This window comes from Urocampus carinirostris, chromosome 2, assembly GCF_059441175.1.
Source record: "Urocampus carinirostris isolate Australia breed hairy pipefish chromosome 2, RoL_Ucar_1.0, whole genome shotgun sequence".
Lineage (NCBI taxonomy): Eukaryota > Metazoa > Chordata > Actinopteri > Syngnathiformes > Syngnathidae > Urocampus > Urocampus carinirostris.
Genome location: NC_142350.1, coordinates 48,019,847 through 48,043,274, shown reverse-complemented (window position 1 = coordinate 48,043,274; position 23,428 = coordinate 48,019,847). Strand labels below are relative to the sequence as shown.

The 23,428-nt window shown below is 40.0% G+C and overlaps 1 protein-coding gene and 1 non-coding gene across 2 annotated transcripts in view; both read left to right on the top strand.

The window, feature by feature from the left end:
• The window catches only part of clstn3 (calsyntenin 3), a 45,090-nt gene extending 26,212 nt beyond the window's left edge, over positions 1-18,878 (top strand). Inside the window, exons 11-19 of the mRNA XM_088326833.1 lie at positions 111-158; positions 2,431-2,579; positions 4,068-4,216; positions 10,348-10,574; positions 11,829-11,990; positions 12,769-12,914; positions 14,644-14,773; positions 15,513-15,697; positions 17,634-18,878. Coding sequence (XP_088182959.1) covers positions 111-158; positions 2,431-2,579; positions 4,068-4,216; positions 10,348-10,574; positions 11,829-11,990; positions 12,769-12,914; positions 14,644-14,773; positions 15,513-15,697; positions 17,634-17,801 — 1,364 coding nt within the window. The 3' untranslated portion in view covers positions 17,802-18,878. The remainder of the gene's footprint in view (positions 1-110; positions 159-2,430; positions 2,580-4,067; positions 4,217-10,347; positions 10,575-11,828; positions 11,991-12,768; positions 12,915-14,643; positions 14,774-15,512; positions 15,698-17,633) is intronic.
• Positions 18,879-22,735: 3,857 nt separating this feature from the next.
• Positions 22,736-23,033, top strand: LOC148372205 (signal recognition particle RNA). Its single transcript, XR_015849839.1, has one exon.
• The last annotated feature ends 395 nt before the right edge of the window (positions 23,034-23,428 follow it).

Sequence of the window (23,428 nt, the reverse complement as noted above, 5' to 3'; positions counted from 1 at the left end):
CTTCCCTGCCACTCAGTGGTTTGTTCAGGCGTCCCCACGCGTTGTCTTCATACATTTTGATGAGCTTTCCTGTCCTCTCTCCGACTCTCTCGCATTGTTATTCCCCGCAGAAATGGAGGACAAGCAGAAGGAGATCGTCAACAACAGCATTCCGGAAGGTAAAAAAACTTAGCTGGGGATCTTACCAGATTTTCCCTGAAACCCCTGAAATTTCCATAGTGTGTGAAAAACAAATCATTATGTGAGACTATTCAGCAAGTGAATTGAATCAAATAATGCATGAGAGTATTTTAGCAAGTGAGTGAATGGGTCATCAAACTGCGAGAGCATTTATTTAATGGATTATTTCTGTTTCAGTTGTGTGTGAGTGGCCTTTATTCAAGTGTTTGATATTATGCCACTGTTAGTGTGAGGAGCAAGTGAGTTAAATAATGTGGAAGAGCTACGTCTTTCTAAAGTAAGTAAATTATTTATCAATCTGTGAGAGCATATATGTAATTGAATGGCTCTGTGTCAGTAATGTGTGGGTGGCCTTAATTCAAGTGAGGGATATCATACCTCAAAGAATAAACTTATGTCTTTGTCAGAGAGCATTTCTGTTGTCTAATTGTGTGTATACGAGAGATTACCATTACCATATGAAAGAAGTAGCTATGTGGTTTTATGTGTGAGAGTGTCTCTGTCGTGCTAGTGGTTGGTAGGTTGGATCCCTTTAACGCAATGGTCGTATGTGCACTATTTCATGCGGTGTGTCTTGGGCAAGAACAGCTTGGTAGTGCCCATCCCTCTCCAGGCCCACATACGAGACCGTATTCCTTAGACGTACCTGTGAGAACACGAGCGGCCTTTATTTGAGTGTCTGATATGACAGTCTTTTGTATGGTAGAGCACTTTCGTCTAATTGTATGTAAATGCGAGTGTTCAATTTCTGTATAGAAGCAGAAATAGCTAGTTATCTGTGTGAGAGTGTGTCAGTCATGCTAATTACCAGACAGCAATTTTCCCTCTAAGCTGCGTGTGTGCGCAATTGCGCACTACCCAGAGCTTTTCCACGCACAAGAAAATCCAGCCCGCTCACAAAAATCAGGGCTCGAAATTGCTAATTAAGAAGCGAATTAAGTCAAAGTTACAGTGCATGAAGGTAAAGATACAAGTGTTCCCCTGACGTTGTGTTCTAAATGCGGTATTTTGAAGTCAAGGTCAAAGTGGAAAGAAGTTGAGTAAAGTCATTAGTTTACGAGTTTTTTTGAGAACCGGCTTCTTCGGCTCGGCTCACTAAAAGGAACGGGCTTTTAAAAGAATTTAAAAAAATAGAAAAAACAGGGGAAAAGAAGAAAAAGTTTGCGTTGCATTCAAATAATTTCCAATTATACCAAGTCAATCTTGTTGCCAACATTGTACTTCCACTCAAAAATGTGATTAAATACAGTTGTGTATCGTGTAACCGACTAAATAAGCCCCCAAAAATGTTGGTATTCTGCGATAAAAGATACCAGGAAAAAAATAAATGGAAATCTTGTGAAAGAATTGTTGTAAAAACAAATGACGTTTGTAGGTCGTACAACCTTTGCAATAATACATTTGTCAATTCATTCAAAAGTTTTTTTTTTTGCATTGCCGGAAACTCAGCAAAATGTAACGTGATGTCAAGTTTTGGACATGTTTGATAATGACTTAGTTGCCACACTTGGGATTGCTGTTGCTCACTGTTGTTTCAAGCGTTACTCACTGACTTTGTGTGAACGCTCAGACCCGTGGAAAATAAGGGGGAACATTGCCAGACAGTATTCCTTAAACTTTTATGTGAGAACAAAAAAAAGCTTTGGATTTGTGTGTGAGAGGATTCGTTGAAAAGTCTTGAAATTATTTTCAGCGCTCGCTACACTTGAGTGTATGGTAGCAATTTAGAATATGTGAGAGAATAAAAAAATAGCATTTACATAAATATATTTGTGAGAGTCTTAAGTACATTATTGATTGAAAAATATTGCTATAGTTTGTGAGAAAGTAAAATATTTGGAGTTAGTGTAAGAGGCTATATAAAAACAAAATAAACGAGTGTGTGTGTGAGAGCCTTTTAGAACTGTGTATAATCAAAAAAAGATGGCGATTTTGCATATATGTTTCCGGTATAAACTTTGACAATATATGCCCATAATAGTAAACCTATGGTTACGTTGCATAAGGAGTTTTTACTTGAGTGCATGAGAGTTTCAATAGAATGTTTTTGAGTGTAAGAGCTTTTTATAAGTAGTTATGAGAAAATTTAAGTATGCAAAGCATGAGAGCATGAAAGGTCTTTTCAACCTCTGCTGAGGAATTTATTTTTCTGTGAACGGTTTTTGAAATCAATGTATTTTGTCTTCTCATGATTTCTGGTTTTATTATTTTTTGAATTTATTTTCCCTCACGTATGTTGTGTGATCTCAGTGAAATACACGAGAGGTTACCATGGGTTGTTGTCGGGTGTGACGGTGCGTCCGGGGAGCGTGGAGCCTCACAGCGTGGTGGAGTGTCTCTACGCCTGCAGGGAGGGCCTCGACTTTGGAGACTTGGAGACCTTGGGATCTGGGATGAAGGTAAGATACGAAAAATGTCAATCATATAAAAAGAAAACAATTCCTCATCCATCCGTTATCTTCCGCTTATCTGTGGTCGGGTCGCGAGGGCAGCAGCCTCAGCAGGGAAGCCCAGACGTCCCTATCCCGAGCCACTTAAACCAGCTCATTTGATGGGATCCGGAGGCGTTTACACACCTGCCTGGAGACGTAGTCTCTCCATCATGTCCTTGGTTGTCCCCAGGGCCTCCTGTCGATAGGACACGCCCGGAAAACCTCCTGAGGGAGGCGTCTAGGAGGCATCCTTATCAGATGCCCGAGCCACCTCAGCTGGCTTTTCTCAATGCAGAGGAGCAGTGGCTCTACACAGAGTCCCTCCCAGATGAGTGAGCTTATCACCCTATCTCTAAGGGAGAGCCCAGCCACCCTGCGGAGGAAACTCATTTCAGCTGCTTGTATACGGAATCTTGTTCTTTCGTTCATAACCGTAGGTCAGGGTAGAATCTTAGATCGACCGGTAAATCAAGAGCCCGGCCTTTCTGCTCCTTTTTCACACCGACGGACGGTTACAGGGTCCGCATGATGGCAGACGAACACCGATCCATCTGTCGATCTCTCCTTCCATCTTACGCCCGTTGGTGAACAAGACCCCGAGATATTTTAACTCTTACACTTGGGGGAGGATCTCGATCCAAACCTGGAAAGAGCATGCCACTTTTTTTGGGCTGTGAACAATGGTCTCGGGCTTCAAAGTGCTGGTTTTTATCCTTTACGCCCCATACTTGGCTATTAACCACCCTAGTGAGAGCTGAAGATCACGGCCTATGAAAGCCAACAGCACCACATCATCTGCAAAAAGGCTTAGCAATGCTGAGGCCCCCAAACCGGACTCCTTTAATGCCAAAGCTGCGCCTAGAAACTCCTTCCATAAAAGCTATGAACAAAATCTGTGACAAATGGCAGCCTTGGCAGAGTCCAACTCCCACTGGACACGTATCCGGCTTACTGCCAGCAATGCGGACTCTGGCAGCGGTCATACAGGGACCATGTAGCCCGGCCTAGACTGTCCGGTACCCCATATTCCTGAAGCCCTTCCCAAGGAACATGGATGAATGCCTTCTCCAAGTCCACAAAACACATGTAGAGCTGATTAGCAAACTCCCAGGAGTCCTCGAGAACCCTGCAGAGGGTGTGGAGCTGGTCAACCGTTCCACGACCCCAATGAAAACAACACTGCTCCACTTGAATCCGAGATTAGACTTTCCGACAGACCTTCTTCTCTATTACCTCCGAATAGACCTTACCAGGGAGGCTGAGAGGTGTAAATCCCCTTTGGTTGGAACATACTCTCTGGCCCCCCTTCTTAAAAATAACATTAAGATTAAATAGGTGACTGTGTATGCTGCTTCAAAAAAAATTAACCTATGATCGCTGCACCCCGATATAAAACCATTTTTAAACAGAAATGAGCTTATGTCTGGTTTTAAAGCAATTTCCTTGTGTTCCCAGGTGCACGTGAACCCGAGCCAGTCAGTGTTGGTACTGGAGGGGGACGACATCGAGAGTTTCAACCGCGCCGTGCAGCAAGTGACCTACAGAAACTCCCTCCGTTTTGCCACGCCGGGAGTTCGACCCCTCAAACTTGCCACAATGATCAGGTAGGGAACCTTAACACCAGTGTGGGGAGTAGAGGTAAAATCAGGTCTAAAAATCCAGGCCTACCTGAGCGGGGCCCGCGGGTATTAAAGCTCGAGATCAACCAAACAACTTGATATGAGAGACCCATTTTAATTGTGAGGACTTGGGAGGAAAAAGGGTGTTTTTGTCCGACTCGAATTTTTGGGTTAAGATCTTACCTTAAAGTGAGAGTAGCAGGTTACAAAGCAATGCATTCCTAGGCCGCAATTACAGTGGAACCTCGGTTTTCGAATGCCTCTCAGTTTGAACAAATCGGTGTTCGACCAAAAATTTCGAGAAATTCTTGCTTCGCTGTTCGGTCAAAAATTTGGAGTTCGAACGCCGGTAATGCGTGAGTGCGTACTCTAGAGTGCGATGCTGAGCGGCGTACGGGTGGAGATCGTGTAGATCGCCCCCGCCCCTCGTGACCAACTGTCATCACGTGCCTACTTGCCTCTTTTTGCGAGTTTCCGATTTTGCTAGGGGGGATACAGCATGCGCCTTCTGCTGACCACCACAAAGGTAAGAAATCCTATTCATAATTATTTTCTTTATATTTTTTTTTTACACGTTCGTGTTAGCGTAATCTTTCGTACGGAAGATTACGATAATGCGAATTTACGATTAGCCTGGGTTAGCTTTATGATTCGAGGTAAACATTCAGGGTGTTGGAACTAAGCCCAAAATTCAGGGTGTTAGAACGGAGCCCCCTTTCCAATGAAGCGCTAGCCACTCGTGGTGCTAAATGACTTGTAAAAGACCAGATTTTTTTATTTTTACATGTTCATGTTAGCGTAATCTTTCGTACGGAATATTACGATAACGCGAACGTACGAATAACCTGGGTTAGCTTCATGTTTACGTTAAACATTAATGGTAAACATTCAGGGTGTTGGAACGGATTAAAACGATTTACATTATTTTTAATGGGAAAAATGATTTCGGTGATTGAACAAATCGGTTCTCGAACAGGGTTCTGGAACGGATTATGGTCGAGAACCGAGGTTCCACTGTACTTGAATAAATACAGCTTTACATTAAAAACAACTCACCGCACTAAACAAACTCAAGTGGGAACTATTAATGAAAACATGCTTACCTCATATGTCATACTGATTTGAAATAAATAGAATAGAAATACAAAATTAGACTATTAACAAATGGTATAAAGGTAAATGGTCTGCATTTTTATAGCGTTTTTTAAGTCACTGAAGACATCCCAAAGCACTTTACAATGTGCTTCTGTTAATGCAATTGCATTTTAAACAAGGTAACTGTAACACTGCTCAACACACTGTATACAAAGCTTCTACAATAGACTTTTTATTCTCCACTTGGCTGCTGAATCAACAGAAGATGGGGGGGCACTTTCTTGATGTTAACTATGACATTGAACTCATCAAACGTGAACCTTGTTTCACCGCTGATAAGGGGGAAATAATCACGGGAAGATAAGTAAGTACAGATTTTATCTCCCGTCTGTCGCTTCGAACCCCAAAGTCACCTCAACTTGTTCGTTGAGCTTTGTTGAGACCGCTAATTAAACTGGGAGCGGCTCATGTCTACTTGAGTACCGAATCCCTTAACCACAAGGATCGTAAGGGCACCAGGTCTGTGTCTCCGTGTGTCTCGGGAAAGTACAGCTTGGTGGCACCCATCCTTCTCTAGGGAATTTGTTTGGGTAGGCATTAGAGGTAAGATTTATGGCCCGAGCCCGAACCCGAACCCGAACCCGAGGCAATTTCGGGCCGGGTCGGGCCCTGAAATGTCAGTCATACGGTCGGGTCGGGTCGGGTTCGGTCCTGCTTTTTTTTTTTTTTTTTTTTTTTTTTTTTTTTTTTTTTTTAAATTAATTAATAATGTGTTAAATGTTCATTAAAAATATATACTTAAACCATGTATGGATACTAGACCAAGGAATACTTGTTATAAAATAAATAATTTGGATAAAACGGAGAAGGAGCTGTAATCGCTATTTTTCCGACTCCTATGGAAATTCCTCCCCCCCTCCGATTTTAAATGAAAAAAACAACAATTTGTTTACACCGCGGGATCCAATGCAACCAGGGTTTCATTCACAATAAAAAAGACATTACATACGGATATTATAGTAAATCAAATAAACATTATTTGTGTACAATTAGTTGTGGTTGCGGAAATCATAGCGTACAGTGACGTTGGTGACTTTTCCATCCGCGTTAAAAAAACGCATTTTGTAAAATACGATCGCGCTTTATTGTTTAAATAAACGCGATCTCCCAATGATTATAATTAGCTCGCTTTATTTTGTTTTAAAGCGTATTATATAGAATACGATCGCTTTTGTCGGAAGCGTACATTGACGTTGGTGAGATTTTCATCCGCGTTAAAAAACGCAATCTGTAGAATACGATCGCGCTTTATTGTTTAAATAAACGCGTTATATAGACTAGGATCTCCCAATGATTATAATTAGCTCGCTTTATTGTTTTAATAAGCGTTTTATATAGAATACGATCAGGGGGGGGGGGGATTTGCATAGGAGTCGGCACAACACGTCAACATCCCCTCTCAATGAAAGTGCTGCGCTAAAATCTTAAAGGCGTACGACTACTGCTGCTGTGGATTATGGCCCAATGATCAAGTCGTCAAAATGACGGACGCCTTTAAATGTTTTCGCTACCTCAAAAAAAAAAACCGTCAATGACAGATTGCAGTGCAGACACAGAAATATAAAAGATGTAAATGTTTATACAGTTTTATTTAACTTAGGCCTAGATGTTGTAACAAAAGGCAGAGTTTAATTTGTTATCATAAATCACCCCTCCTTATAAATAAAATATGTAATTTCGGGCCCCCTCGGGCCGGGCCAGCAAATCCAGTTAATTAGTCGGGCCGGGTCCGGGTCGGGTTTAATACCCCCCGGGCCTGCGTCGGGTTCGGGTGCTTTTTTTGGGCCCGATCTTACCTCTAGTAGGCATTACATGAGTAAAATAACACTTAAATGTTTATTTTAATTGAAGGTGGTCCATAAACCCAAAATGTTTTACTTGTTGACCTCATTTTCTGGTTGAAATCATCATTGCAGCCTTTGTCAAGCTGCTTGTTTTGCGCGTGCACTCTCTTAGATGCACTCAAATAAACTTTTCTTTTTTCATGGTTTTAAGGTCGGCATTTAGACTGTATTTAAAACAGTCTTTTCTTACTTTCACCCTTTTCGTCCAAGAATACAAGAAAACTGCGTGCATGCCCCTGAAATCACTCTTCCCACCGCCCTCCTTCCCGCCTCCTTTCCTTCAGCCTAATGTGCTCCTTGGCAGGAACTCAAATGATAAAAATAAGATAAAAGCAGATAGGCGCAGTGATGAAAATAAAAAAGGCTCTTTGAACTCAGTTGGGCATTGTTAACACATACCGGTACTTAAAAGAGAAATGTTTAATTATAAACTTTTTAAGAACACCTCTTTTAATTAAAAAAAAAACATTAAAAAGAAAATTATTTACTGTTACAACGAGGCATTTTGTCTTTACAGTAAAAATCTGAAGATTATTTTACGCAAATAATATGTTTCAAATATTACAAAATAACAAATATTTAAGAAAGATACTTACATTTGCTCATTTCATGATTTATTTTTTTCTAGTAAATACATTTATACTGTATTAAAATAAAACCTGTCATGCTTAAATTATATTTATTGTAGCATTTTGTATATTTTTCCTTTAGTAGTGTTTTATTTTGATGTAGTAGTAGTTTTTCTTGTAGAATTTTGTTTTTTTGAATTGAGTTTTGTAATGTTTTGTAGACTTGTTGCGTAATGTTTCACCTTGTTATGTTTTGTAGTGTTTTGTATTGTATGTTTTATAACATTTTGTAACGTTTTCCTTTAGTGGTGTTTTGATTTTTAATATTTTGTTGTGTAACATTTCTGTAGCCTTTTGTAGGGTGGCATTTGGTTTTGTAACTTCTGACTTGTTAAATAATCTGCCTACCGGTACTTTGTATGCTAGCCATGGATAAATGAGTTGAGTTTTTGTTTTGTTTTGCCCCAGTAGACGAAGAATTTGTATTAGGTTTCTTTGTGGGTAAAAAAAAGAGATGTCTAAGAAAAAAAAAAATTTCTTCTTGTTAAGACGACCTTAATTTTATTTCTTCTCACTCTCTCAGTCCTGGCTACTAATTTATTTACTAATGTTGCATAATTCTTAGAAAGAAAAAGGAGCTTCAAGCAGGCAACACTCTCTTGGATGTTTTTTTTATTGTCGCTTTTTTCCCCCAGGACAATAAAAACCTGTAATGTAACATCCATTTTTTTTTTGCGCCGATCGATTATTATTCAACCATTTACAACGAGGTGACGGATTTAATAAATCGCTCTGAACGCTCTCTCCTCGGGTCAGCGCCCCCGGTGTCCTCTGTCTTCACAACTTTCTCGCTTGGCTTTCGCTTTAAAGTGCTGAAATATTAATTCCTCCGCAGATTAGTGCAGTTCAGTGCACGTATGTGGTGCGCTGTGTATTTATATTTATATTTAAACTGAAGCTCGAGAGAGGAAGGAGGAAAAAATAGTATGCTGTCAGGGTAGAGCAAATCAAACTTAATTCTTGAGGGTTGTAAAATTAAAATATAGTAGAACCCCTGTACACTGTGTCCCCCGCCTTATGACGTTTTCACCCTAGGTGTGGAATAAGATGTTTTTTGGCCCCTCTTTATGGCATTTTCCCCACCCAATGAAATCGATAACCATTATTTTGCGGTTAATGTGTATGACGACTTACGTCTGTATGATGCCCGTCTGCCATTTGTCGAATTCTTGTATAATGGTTCTTTGCTATTAGTGTGCGTCATGGCATCATGAAAATGCAGATATGCTATTGGATGAACGACCTCCCACAAGGCCTTTATCTTCGATCAGTTCAGAATCGTTTGTAATTCGTAAAAATGGGAATGGCCGATATGTTTTTGTACTGTATTTATGCGCTATGGGTCCCAAGGCTTGCAGTGATGCTAAAGGAGAAGCAAAAACATAATAAACAGGGAAACAAAGATTGTGGTTATCAAAAATTACAGAGAGCGCCTACAAATTGCTACCTTCGATAAGTTGCATGACCATAACGAATCATCGATCAGGACTATTATTAAAAATATTAAAAATAAGGGGTGCAAGGAAATGTTCTAAGTCCATGACAATCCTAGCAAGTTGAGGTTTTATAATACATTTTCCTTTGAATCCACTGCCTTCCCCTCCATCTGCCTCCACCTGCTACCCTCCTTTACCAGCTTAAGTCACATCACACTAAAAAGTATTTAGATTTTACTTTTTCTTTACATGTATGTTTAATTCTAATGTTATTTGTGTTTTATCTTACTTTTATCTTATTCCCTTAACCCATCTTTTTAATATTCGTAATATTCTTTCCACATGTATAAAGTTTCTTAGTTTTATTACGCTGGCAACTGTGTGGACAGCAAAGTAAGAATTTCATTTTGCAGGGAACCGTGGTTCTTTACTATGCATATGACAATAAACACTTTGAACACTTGAACATTTATCTATATGTACGGAAGAAACACACAAACAGAACTTACTATGTATTATATTGCGACTTAAAGGTTTTAAACTGATGCACACGGGGTTCATACGGCATTAAGTAAGTATCACTATAGGTTTTTATCCCAACTATTCAGCAATTTAACTTCCCTACCTCAGAACAGAATAACATTGTATCCCCGGGATCTAATGCATTAAAATTGTCTCCTTTCTTCATTTGATTGCATGCTTAAAGACGAGATTAATATGTGGCCATGAAGTCAACCCAGATGGCCGAACAGCAGGCCCTTCCGGAGAATCTGATAGAAGCAGCTGCTCACTCTGATAGCGGCGGAATCAGATAGCTTAATGCACGTTCCGATACCGTCGTGCCAGCTTAAGAACGATTGAGTAAATATGTTTCTATAACATGGCATCCATATGACAATATTTATGCAAGATGAATGTTTCCAAGAATTAAAAGGATGCTGAATTGATCTCTGTATGTGGTAGTCAAAGGAGATCAGGAGAGGGCGCTGTTTTTCTGTGTTTTTCTCATGTCACAATTGACCATTTGACCATTTGTCTTTTTTTCTTTCCAGATGTTTCAACGAAGAGAGCTGTCTTTCCCTAAAGCCGCTAGAAGGTTACCTGGTGGTCCTCCAACCAGACGCCCCTCAAATCTCCCTGTCTGGAGTGGGCCCCCATTTGGCCCGCCCGGCCCCTGATTTCGAAGCCCCGCAGGGCGTACCCCTTTTCCCCGAGCTGCGCATCGTCTGTTCGCTGACTCACGCCGTCAACACGGCCGCTCAAGGCATGGAAGGTGGTGGTGAGTCACGATTGAGGGAAATTGAAAGTTAAAAAAAGAAAAAGAGGCGCATGATATCTGTTTTTAATCTTACTGATACCGATGACTGATCAAATTCTGCTTCTGAAGACTGAAGAGGAATGGCTTTTCTTCCCTGGTGTGTTCTTTGTTTTTATGTTGGGGTTTTGAGACGAGAAGTTGGTCAAAAAAAGAACTGGAGATAAGCAATTCTTTTGAGGTTTTATTGCAGAATATTACGGGCACAAATGAGTGACATTGGCTGGAAATTCATTATGTTTAAGTTCTCCCCGAAAAAAAAAAAAAAAAGCTAGCACTTTTCTTTTAAAATCGAAAATTGCATCAAAATTGCAATTTAGGTCTGAAAAAGCATAGTTTTTTTTTTTCAAAATCGTGCAACCCTAGTCTGTGGTCTGTTCAGCCCTTTGAGCCTCCTTGTGATCAAGGGCTATTCCAATGAACATGACATGACAAACGTAACGAGTGCAAAGGCGAACATGGCTGACAATCACTTTTATACTGGAAGGGCAGTCAGAAATCTAAGGGAATAGAAAATGGTGGACAGGCACTTTTTTGTTAAAAGAGTGGTTCCGAAGACCCAAATTTTGAGGAAACTGAAACATAATGTACAGTAGTACTAAAAATTTCACTGAACCACAACCCTTCTTACGAGTACTGATGTCATTCATGGCCACTTTCTGGCAAAAAAATAGGCACTGCTATAACAATGTAGAAACTGCATCATAACAAATATATATATATATATATATAAATCAAATTGACATATAATAACGACTAAAAATGATAAATTAAGAAGTTATAAATGAATAAATATAATGATAAACAGGTTATAAGTGAAGGAAACATACAATCATGACTGTACATACAGTATTAAAGTTAAACATTTACAATACAGATTACTTTTTCTAACTTCATGCTATAGTAGGGGGGGAAAAGTTGTGTTTCTTTATTTTTTACAACTACAACACCATTATACAGCCAGTAAACATGTCTCCAAAGAGAAATATATGAGAATCTCGAGCTTAAATTTATCAAGTGATATTTAAAAAAATGTGTCTTATTATGGATGTATTCATAAAGTGAAAATACAAGTGTTCCATAACTGAAAGTTACACATGCCTACGAAAATACATCACTCATGCTTATCAAGTGACATTATCATAGCTGTCTGTACACATAAGGCATTGCACAAAATCTGTATGATTTGGTTTCCTTGATCGCAATTCTTTTGTGCAGCACTGATGTCCGATGCGGTGGCGCACACTTTGGATGGCTGCGAGGTTCAACCTCTGGGGGAAGAACTGGACCTGGAGAGGGAAGAGCTCCTGGTGGACATGGAAGTGGTGCGAGAGAGAGGCTTGGAGATCATCAACACTACCGCCTACATCGCCATCACAGGTCAATGGAAGGTTGTTTTTTTTTGGTGCAAGAAGGTCTAGGTCTTTGGGGGGCGTTTTGGGGTTTGCCACAAGGACACCCTCAAACTGGTTGGAGGGTTGATTGGTCGATTGGTCGATTGGTTCCCTTAACCACACGGGTCATAGGGGCACCATTTCCTTTGGTTTGTCTTGGGCAAGTACAGCCTGGTGGCACCCATCCCTCTCCAGCCCAACATATGTTTCCACCCGGTCTTGAATTGGGGACCTTTCGCCTATTAGGGGAATGTGCTAACTACTGCATTAATATGATTTACAGTTAATAATATGATAACTAGATTTTTTTGTACAAGATGGACTTTTTCTAGGGTTATTTTTTTGTTTTTATTTCTATAAATAAGCCTATTATTTTGTATAAGATAGACATTTCAGTTTTTTTTTACAGAAATTACCCTATTGTTTTGTTCAATGTGGACATTTTTGGGGGTTGTTTATCAATTTTTTGTTTACATAAGATAACTCTAACTTACTTTGTTCAAGTTAAAACCTTTCTGGTGGGTTATTTCTTTTTTTACATGATAAAACCTTATTAATTTGTATGAGTATAAAGTAAAGAAACCACAACTAGATCATGTGTGGGAAGATTGGACACTGATGTTTGCAACTACGCCCACTCCCCCCTGGTTGGCGCCCTCTACAGGAGGGTGGCAGATCCTTACAATTGTTGACCTAATTATTTACAGTGTACACATTATCATATACTTCTCAAACCACTCCACCTTACATCTATCTCCTTGCAGGTGCTGAATCCATCTCCGTGTACGAGGACGTTCTGCGCTCCGTCCACTACCGACTGTCCAGGAGCTCGTCCCGCTTCGAGAGACGTTTCCGCCTCTCCTGCTCTGAAATGAACGGCAGATACACAAGCAACGAATTAACCCTGGAGGTGAGCACAACTTCCTGTACAACAGGGGTGGGCAACTGTTTGGAGTTGGGAGCCACATTGAATAAAAAAAAAGTTGACCAAGGGCCCATCCTGTAGATCTAATTTTTTTTTCATTCAATAATAAATATATACGCAGACTTCTAAATGTTAAATTTCTTGATATTTTTTAAATAGCTTAGTTTCATTAAATGTCTGTCTCTGTGTGCCCTGCAACTGGCCGGCAACCGGTTCAGGGTGTCCCCTGCCAACTGCCCGATGATAGCTGAGATGGGCTCCGGCACCCCCGCGACCCTACTGAGGATAAGCGGTGCAGATAATGGATGGATGGATAGTTTCATTAAATTGGTTTTGAAACATTCACACTTAAAGAAAATTGTATATTAAATCCCTGTTTTAAGTATTACATTTGATGCTTAGTTTTTTAGGATCTGTGGTAAACTGTGATTGTATTTTTTAAGTATTTTGAAGTATTTCTTTAGTATTTTTTTATTTTTGTGGTATTTTTTTAGTATTTCTGCATTAGTATTTTTGTGGTATTTTCATAGTAGTATTCTTGTGGCATTCCCTTATTTTGTAGTATTCCCATAGAAGTATTTGTTAAGTATTTCTATGGTAGTGTCGTGATTGTCAATCTGGAGCACCTGCGGCGGCTTGATTGGCGCCAACAGCCCAGACAGCTGATGGGTGGACACTCCCTTTTTAAACCCCCGGCTTCCTCTCAGTCATTGTCAGATCGTTGCTAACTGTTGTATTCCACTCAGTGAGCATTTCCGTCCGACTCAGTTTCTGCTAAACCTTTCTCCTGCCTGATCTTCCTTTTTGACCCGTTTCTGGACCTGATTACGCCCATTGTGCCTGCCCTTGTTACCTGACCCGCTTTGCCTCGTTACTCGCCTGCCTCCTGCCTATGACCCTGATTACAAACTCGACATCGCCTCTGATCTCCAGCCCCGGCCAAACGACTTACTATTCCCGCCTGTCTTCGTCCGACACAGAAGTGTCACTCCCGCCTCGCTCGCTCCTGTTTTCCGTCAGTCCTCGGATCAAGCAAGCAAGCCTTACTCTCCCTCACTTTTCAATAAAAACTGAGAAACGTATGCTATTCAGTCCTGTGTCCGTTCTGGTCTGTGACAGGTAGTCATTTTGTAGTATTTCTGTAGTATTTTTTTTAAGTATTTCCTTATTAGTATTCTTGTATTATTTATGTAGTATTTCCATAGTATTTTTGTAGTATTTCTTCAGTATATTTGTCATATTTCTGTAATTGGATTATTGTAGTATTTCTGTGATCATATTTCTGTAAGTTTTTGTGCATTGTAGTATTACTGTAGAAGTATTTTGGTAGCATTTTTATAGTATTTTTTCTATTCCGAATGAAAGCAAAAAATATATATCAGGTTCCTGTTTTCAAGCACGAAATTGGATATTTAGTTTGGAAATAATTTTGAAGTTTGTTTGTAGTATTTAAAAAGTAGTATTTTTGTTGCGGACACAAAAACGACAATAGGGGCTAAGTTGGAACCCAAAACATGTTTTGCCATATTATTTCATTTACATTTATACATATTTTTTTTATATTTTGACCAAATTTGTTTGGTGGGCCTGATAAAAAAGCATAATAGGCAGCATGTGGCCCACGGACAGTAGTTTGCCCCCACCTGCCCTAGAAAAATCATGTTAAAAAATCCAGGTATGTATCGATTGTGAGAGTCTGTTGTTTCCTTTTTAGGTGAACTTCCTCCACTCGTTGGACAGCATGTACCACCCGTCCCACTTGATGGCTGCCCAACAACAGTTTCTCCATCAACATGCAGGCGAGCTCAGCGGACACACCTTACCAAGTTTACATCGTAACTCAGGTCAGATTTTTGTAATCATTGCTCACGTTCATCTCTATCTATCTATCTATCTATCTATCCAAAACGAATAGCAGGCCAGCCTTTTATATGACGTAGACCAAGAGCAAACAGAAATATTAGAGTTTCTATGGTTACTTATTTTTTGCCTCTCCCTTTTGCATCATTGCAAGCAAATATAATACAAAATACAGTATTATATTGCACTAACTTGCCAAATCTTCACAAAACACACAGTATTCTAGGCTGAAAAAAGACAAAGGCATTGTAGGAGTTAATTCAGCCAATGGCACATCGCCATGCCAAAAGCCAATAGCAGGCAGGCATCTTATGGACTCATCTTATTCACCTTAAACGAGCAGTGTGTTGTATTTAGTGCCTTCTAATAGTGCAAAAACTTGTATCCAGTTAAAAAAAACACTTTAAATACTGGGTAAAAGTACATGAACTATCACTTCAATGTAAATTTTCTTATTAAAAAAATCATAGGCCGAGAATTCGGTATTTCTTTTACACTGTGGAATCCCCACTTAGACCGGCGCCCTGTTTGTCCGGCATCATGCCGCCAGGCTCTGCCGTGTATCACTGGCCCTTGCTCGTACCAGACAACACAGAGCCATTGAGCGGTCAAATATTACACATTAGAACTTGAAAGTTTGAATTTTATACTTTCAAAAGCATTTTTCTTCATGCTAACTGTAGTCGATTTTGTTGACAAACCCGCGTCTGTTTTGTCCGTCAGTGGTCCCGGGGGCCGCCACTATCATCATCATGGTGTGCGTGGGTTTCCTGGTGGTCATGGTGGTCTTGGGTATTTTCCGGATCCGCTCCATCCATCGCCGCAGCGAAGAAGCCCGAGAGGCAGCCAAGGAGGGCAGCAGCCAATGGGACGACTCGGCACTCACCATCATTGTCAATCCCATGGAGGTAAAAATTGGATAGGGATGTTTGTTTGAATTTATATTAGAATTAAAAATGAAAATATATTAAACAATAATTCAAGCCTTGCTGCCTGTCTACTGGATACATGATCGAGGAGCACACTTTTTTCGGTTTGGGGTGCTGAAGTGTGCTGTTGTGGCCCGTCTAAAACTAAATACTCTCTGTGGCCCTGATCCAATATCCCCGGTCGACTTTTGCTTCGAGCGGGGACTGAACGGAGCAATTTTTGTTGTGCTTTATTAAATGCTCTTCCTGCTTGTAGTGAACTGCCTCCTTGCAGACACGATCCATCATCCCCGGTCGCTTTTTACTGTAAGCAGGAGGTAGCAGAGCGCATTTTGTTAAGCCTGGCAGATCATTTTTGCCCATTCTCTCCAAGTAAAAGTGAACTGCACATGTGCGGCTGCAATCCATTATTCCCAATCGCCTATTGTTGCAAGCGGGGACCAGCAGAGTGCACTTTTCTCTGGCATGAAGGCTCTTTTTTTTTTGCAGTTATTTCCGCAAAAAATGAACTGCACTTGTGCTGCAGTGATCCATTATCCATATAGCTGCAAGCGGGGGACCAGCAGAAGGCATTTTGAGGCAAGGTTGTGACCGCAATCTATTACCCCCGATCGTCAATTGCTGAGAGCAGGGGCAGGCACAGGAGTTTGGGCCGCTGATGTGTGCCATTGTGTGTTTGGGAAAAAGACGGGGGACATTTTTTCCATTGAATTTAGCCCTTACCGAATTATTACCAATCATTTTTATTCCCATTTTTTCTGATACATCTTGATTCAAAAAATATAAACATGTCATCATGACAAATTACAAACAAATACCAATGATATACATTTTACCTTTTCAACTTCAATTTTTTTAAATAAACACCACAACAACAAAAGTATGAAAATAATAAGGTCAACTCTTGTCCCAAATTATATAAAATAGAAACACAGAAATTACATTTTGTAACTGTAGCGTCAAAAAAACGTATCTCAGAAATTCATTCTTCTTTATTCAATATCTAACGTGTCCTTGAATTGTTTATTGAAGGTGTTGTTCATTGTTTGAGGTGTCTTAAAAGAGAGTAGAACATTTTCTTTTTTAGGTATGTGTTAACAATGTACCACCGAGTTCAAAGAGCCTTTATAAAAAAAATCCACTGCACCTATCTGCTATCTTATTTTTAGCACCGCTATTCAAAGACTCACAACATACTAGGAAGCAGGAAAGGGGGGGAGGAGGGGTTAAGAGGGATTTCATACTCATTTCCAGGTGTTTTTGTCATTGTAGCCTAAAAATGGTAAAAGTAAGAAAATGCCTGTTTCAAATATAGCCCAAATGCCAACCCAAATAGATTAAAAAACGAGTTAATACTTGAGAATGAGCTGATTGAGGCTGCAATCATAACTTAAAGCCAGGAGATGGCGGCAGACAGAATACAAATTTGAAGTTGCGGACACAACCTTTAAAAAGTGAAATGAATTAATACTTTTGTGAATCTGTCATTCCTAAATGTATCATCGCTTTCACTTAAAGGTCCACTGTGTAAGAATTGACCACTAGATGGTATTGGCTAATGCAAATGAATACCAGTGCCAGATGAGCACAGCTTAGCAGCAAGATGGAAGACAAACATGGCAGAAACTACAAGATTCCCCTATGTAAAAGAAATTTAAAAAAATCTTGATCTATGGATATTAATAAAAAATAACATTGGTACGACGGTTCATGTGTTTTTTCTTATTATTCAAATCAATGTTTTTTTTTCCTGAATGAAGAGTTTTTGTACCACTAGGAGGCACTAAACATTACACACTGTCCGTTTAAAGAATGTTGTATTGGTTTAGTCATAAAATGTGGGAATATCAGGAAGTTTGTCCATCTCAATGCTCTTAGGAAATTTTAACAGTAATTCTCGTTTTTTCATTTTCAGTCCTATGAGTCCCGCCTAGGAATGTCCGGCGACACGGAGGGAGACGGTGAGGAAGAAGAAGAAGAGGAAGAAGAAGAAGAAACACCCGAAACGCCCGAAAACGCCGGTGACGACCAGCGGATCATCTTCAAGAAAGAAATCCGGGACGGGAATGCCCGTCGCTACTGAGCTGCATGTAAACCTCGCTCCCTCTCCCCTCCCCCTTCGCACCGGTTCTTACGGGGAAACCGATTTACGATCTTTTACGGAATGTATACACTACGCACAACACATTCGATGTAATACTTGGACGCTGTACTCGACCTATAACCAACCTTCTCCACTTCAATGTTCAGCGGCACAATGTATACACGCCGTGTAAAGGAACCGCCTGAAAAACGGCTTGTGGTGCACCGGGTTCCACATCACCAGACAACAGTAATAATGATAATAATAATAATGTGTCTGTATAGTGTGACGCTGGGTGAATGAGGCTGCTTTGTTGAAGAAAAACAATTGATTGTATTGTATTTTGTCATTGAACACATCATTGTAGGCAACACCTCTGATCTCCACGTGATCACACGCACAATTTATTCGGCCACCGTTATTTCCTCCCTTTTTGTGAACCTTTCGTAATCCATATTTTTGTTTTGTTAGACTTGAATCTGCATAGAAGATATAAGGACACACAAAAGGGAAATACAGTATTCACTTGAGTTTTGCGATTAATCTGTTCCATAATTCCTGTGAATATACTGTATTCCCTCACTTGTCTGTGCTCTGTATTTCCTGGCCTCGGAGTTGAACATTTTTCCGCGATCCGTTATCCCTGATCGCATATTGTAAAAGCGGGGGCTGGCAAAGCGCATTTTGATTTTTCCAGGTGGATCTTTTTTGCCCTTATGTCCATCAAAAAGTGAACTGCCCCTGTGCGGCTGCTATCCATTATCCCCAATTGCATATCGCTGTTAGTGGGGACCAGCATAGGAAGTTTGTCTTTTCTGCCTTTGATGTATTTCAGCCTAATATGAACTGCAATCTTGTGGCCGCAATCCATTATTCCTAATACCATATTGCTAAGGCAGAAGGCACTATTCTGGAAGGGAATGGAAATTCACAATTGTGGCCGCGATCCATTATCTCCGGTCTACTGTAACTGGGAGCAGGATATGTTAAAAATGGGACTGTGCTACTTCACAGATTTTCACATATCACAGGGAGTTCTGGTCCCCATGAAATAAACAAAGGACAACAGTATATTAATTTATCACCTTTTTTTGTCTTTTTTTTTAATTCATGCAATTTTTCAAATTTTAAAATAGAAACGTTCCATGACTGAAAAAAGGAAAAGATTACCTACATTTTATATTTAAGATATTTTGCATTTCTTTACATTGTAAACATCTTCTTGATGCAAAAAGATTTTTTTCACAAGACAAACTATGTTTTTGCATTTCCTTCACATGCACTTTCTCCCACCTTTATTAATTTATTTTTACATTTTTTCAAAACAAAAATGGGACTTGTGAATAGTTTAAAAAGTAATATAAACATTTCAAGAATATAAAAAAGTAGAACATTTATCTTTATCTATCTATCTACTCCGGTCATATCCCTCGAGAGGGGTGACCGACAGCAAGACAAACACATACAAAAACAAAGAAAATAAAAAAGGGAAAAAGTAGCAAAAGACACACGCAAAATTTTTTGGACCATGGCCAACCCAAATGCCCAAACACCCAGACAAGTTAGGCACCTCGGTACCTAAATTGGTCATGCTTTCGTCCCTCCAGACAAAACGGGACACAAGAAAGCGGCCATGTCACTCGGTTCGGGGTGACACACACATTCTTCTGTTAAACAGCAGGGCCCGGCAGCTTTCACTGGTTTACCCCTGCCGCATCATACGGGTGTCCGGCCCATCCCTTAGAACACATCTGAACATCCCACTATCCTTTTACAACACCTCTCCACTCATTTATATCACCAACAAGAGATTTAGCTTCCACTATATTTATACCTCTTTCCATTTATCTCAATATTATATTATTAACAAATGCTTTGCATTGATTTACATCGAGAGCATTCCATTGATAAAAAACATGACATAATGTTTTGCGTTTCCTTTTATCCCCAACTTCACTAATTTATTGTTACTTTTTTTCCAATTATTTTTGCTTTTATGGAGTGTTGTAAATGTGATGCAAACATTTCATAAATGTGAAAAGACAACATTTATCTTCATTTTATGTCCTTTTTTGCATTTTTTTACATTGCAAACGTCCCACTAATTCAAAAGAAAACAGAGAAACTTTTTTTTAATTGAGCCATTATTTTTGGGCATTTCTGTTTGATAACCTTTTGCATACACTACCACCCCTTGATTTATTTATTTTGTACTTTCGTTTTAGTTTTTTTTGTATAGAAATAATTTTCCCATGGCCTTTTTGCTGAGCTTTCAATCACTTATCAACTGACGTCTGGAATGTCTGTAAAACACACACTAACGCAATCCCCCCTTCCCCCGGAATGTCAGCTCAGCTCAGGCAGTTTTGATTGTATTGATTGTAGCGAATTTTATGTACATACAACGAGAAATATTAAAATGATTTTCCACACACCCGAAGAGGGAGCACATAGTCAAATCACTTTCCTTCAACATCGAGAAAAACTGTAAGAAAATAATACTATTGGTCGTGGTGAGAATGATGATGAGTGTGACTTTCTTTTTTTTTGGTGTGTAATAATGTTGTAATTTAAAAAATTGTCTATACAGGAGAAAAAAAATGAGAGGCACATTTTCAACTGTATATAAACGCGGCATTGTTCACGTTCTTTTTTTTGATTTGATATATAATTTTTGTGAGTGTTCAATTTGTGCTTTCCTCAAAACCCCTTCTATCTCTCCTTACACACACCTCCATGTCTCTTGCTGTCCGTTTGTGTATCCTATCAATGTGCAGTGCTATTTAAAAAAGAATAAATAAAGCCTGTTTGTTTTATGGCGAGTGTGATGTCACAAAGGAAACTAAACGTTGCATTTAATAATTTATATTGTATCGACGCTCGCTACTGGAACATGACTTGTAGTTACAGATGCAGCGCCAACAAGAAAGAAAACTATCCAATTATGTGACGAAATTCATAATAAAAAGGATATATGACGTCTATATTCAAGTCCCCTTTTCGTACTATTCATTTTTTAAAGGGACAGTGTGCATTCAACACCTCTTGGTGATAATATTAAAAATGTATTGGTTTAAATAATAAGCGCTATGCATCTTTTTTTGTCACAAGCCAGAAACGGAGACAGGACCCAATAGCGTTCGTTTTACTCAGTTTTATTGAGAAAGAAAGCAGTGCTTGCTTCCACGATCCGATGATCGTCAGACACGGGTAGCTGATGGCAGGAACGCGGAAGTGGCACTTCCGTTTCGAGCAAGGATAGTCGTGGGCGGCAGGAAAGCTGGTCGATAGCCGGGACAGGGGAGCAGTAAGGAGTCCAGAAAAAAAGTTATCAGGCAGGAAACAGTGCAAAACAGGTCGATGGCCAGGACGGAAGATAAGGGCAGAAACGGGTCCAAAACAGGTCGGCAACAGGTAACAGGCAGGAGCAAACAGGGCAGGAGATTGTCAGAGGGTACGGAGCTTGCCTAGCAAAAGCGTAGCTTCGCAGGACGGTCTGACAGCTTCCTCTTAGAAGCTGGGGGTTTAAAAGGAGTCAGGGAACCAATCAGCGCTCAGGGCTGTTGGCGCCAACGGGACAGCCGCAGGTGCACCGAATCAGTAATCATGACATTTTTTAAGACTCTTAAATTGAGAAATTTGTATTTATTTGACATATTTGTCCGCCCCCTTACTACTACGGGTACCCAAAAAACCTTGTAAAAGGTTGGGCAAAAAAAATGGGAAAAAGATGTATTCACTTTTAGTCTGTGTAGTTTGTACTATACTCTGTGCAGTTAGCGGTTTTTAGCATTTGTTTTCATGACACAATATAGCGACATTTAGTGGTAAAAAATACACACTGTCACTTTAAGTTATAGTCAACTAAACAGATTCAATCCTTCTCGAATCCCTTGACCCTCTCAGGTCATCAGAGAACCATTCCATGTGATGTGTCTTGGACAAGTACAGCCTGACGGCACCTATCCCTCTCCAGGCTGTTTCTTTGGTCTCCCATATGAAACAGATAGTACTGGTTTCAATCGTTACCAGTAGCAGGAGCTTCCTGATCTGACTCAGATATAGCACCTTCATCATCTGGTCGCCGTAGATTTTTGGTCTAAAGCGTCATGTGCCAGTAGAGAGCGCCGTGTTACAATACTGATACTAGAACCGAAATCTCTGGGGTAACTATTTTGTTCACAAATTTTGAGTATCACATTATACAAAAGGAGTTATAGAATCTCTAACTATGAAATTTCAGTCATGGCTAAATATGAAATTATTATTGTGGCTAAATATGAACAATTACATATATTACAGTACTCATTTTATAAGCGTGTCACCTTGGGAGTGTAAGTGTATTTTGGTGTTCCGGGTTGTTAAGTGGGAGGTTTGATTTTCTTTCCTTATTGTACCTTCAATGGTTTTATAAAGCACTTTGAGTTGTAATTCGTTGCCTGAAACGTGGTATTTGAATAACTCTTGATTGATTGATTGGGTTGGTTGGTTGGTTGGTTGATTGATTGATAGCTGGGTTGGTTAAACATGTAAATGTATATTTTTTATTTTTTATCATACTTTAATTATTTTATATTTTATTGTTATTTTTTTTCTTGTTTGTCAATGCGACATCCATTGCAGCCTGGTCATCCTGGAAGGTGGATTGTCCGGTGCCTTCCTAAGGTTTCCTCATTTTCCTCGAGGTTTTTTGAGTTTTTCCTTGTCCTCATGCAGGTTTTAGATCAGGGGATGGTGTCGCAATAGTCCGTGGTTTTCAAAAATCTGTGGTCTGTGCAGCCCCTTGATACGCCTTGTGATTAAGGGCTATACAAATAAACATGACTTGAGTAGTACTGTGCTGTATTTGTAAAGCTGACGTCATGGACAAGACCGCAAGAAGGCGCAGTTTATCCAAGAGCTGGTCAAAGGCACAACTGGTACAGGAGATCCTTGCCGGGTGCGGTGGCGCGCGCCTGTAATCTAAGTTTCTGGGAGGCTGAGGCTGGAGGATGATTTGAGTTCAGGGCTTCTGAGCTGCAGCGGACTATGCGGAGCGGGCGTCTGCGCTAAGTTCGGTATCGATATGGTGCTCCTGGGGAAGCTCGGGATCATTAGGTCGTCTAAAGAGGGGTGAACCGGGGTTCAAATGCAGCTACCTGCCTTCCTGTGCAGAGTTTGCAAGTTCTCCCCGTGCCTGCATGGGTTTCCTTTGAGCACTTCGGTTTCCCCCCCAAATTCAAAAACATGCATGTCAAGTTAATTGACTGGTCCAAATTGTCCCTAGGTGTAAATGAGCGCAACCAGTTGAGGGTGTCCCCTGCACAGCCTGAAAATAACTGAAGTGGGATCCGGCACCACTGCGACCTTACTAAGGATAAGCAGTGCAGATAATGGGAAGTGTATTGCATCCGTATGGAGAAAAGCCATACAGTACAAGAAGTTACACAGTTTAAACAGCTCATTGGGTATAAATTAAATTCGTTGTTTTGACCGCTGTGTTCAGTTTTCATTTGCCCAAAATTACATCAATCCAATTATAAAACTGTCCCACATCCAAAGACGCCGCAAAATGAAGCCACCACAAAATGACATAAGGACTAAATAATCCAAATCTAAACCAATATTTACATGTGTGCCAGGGTGTG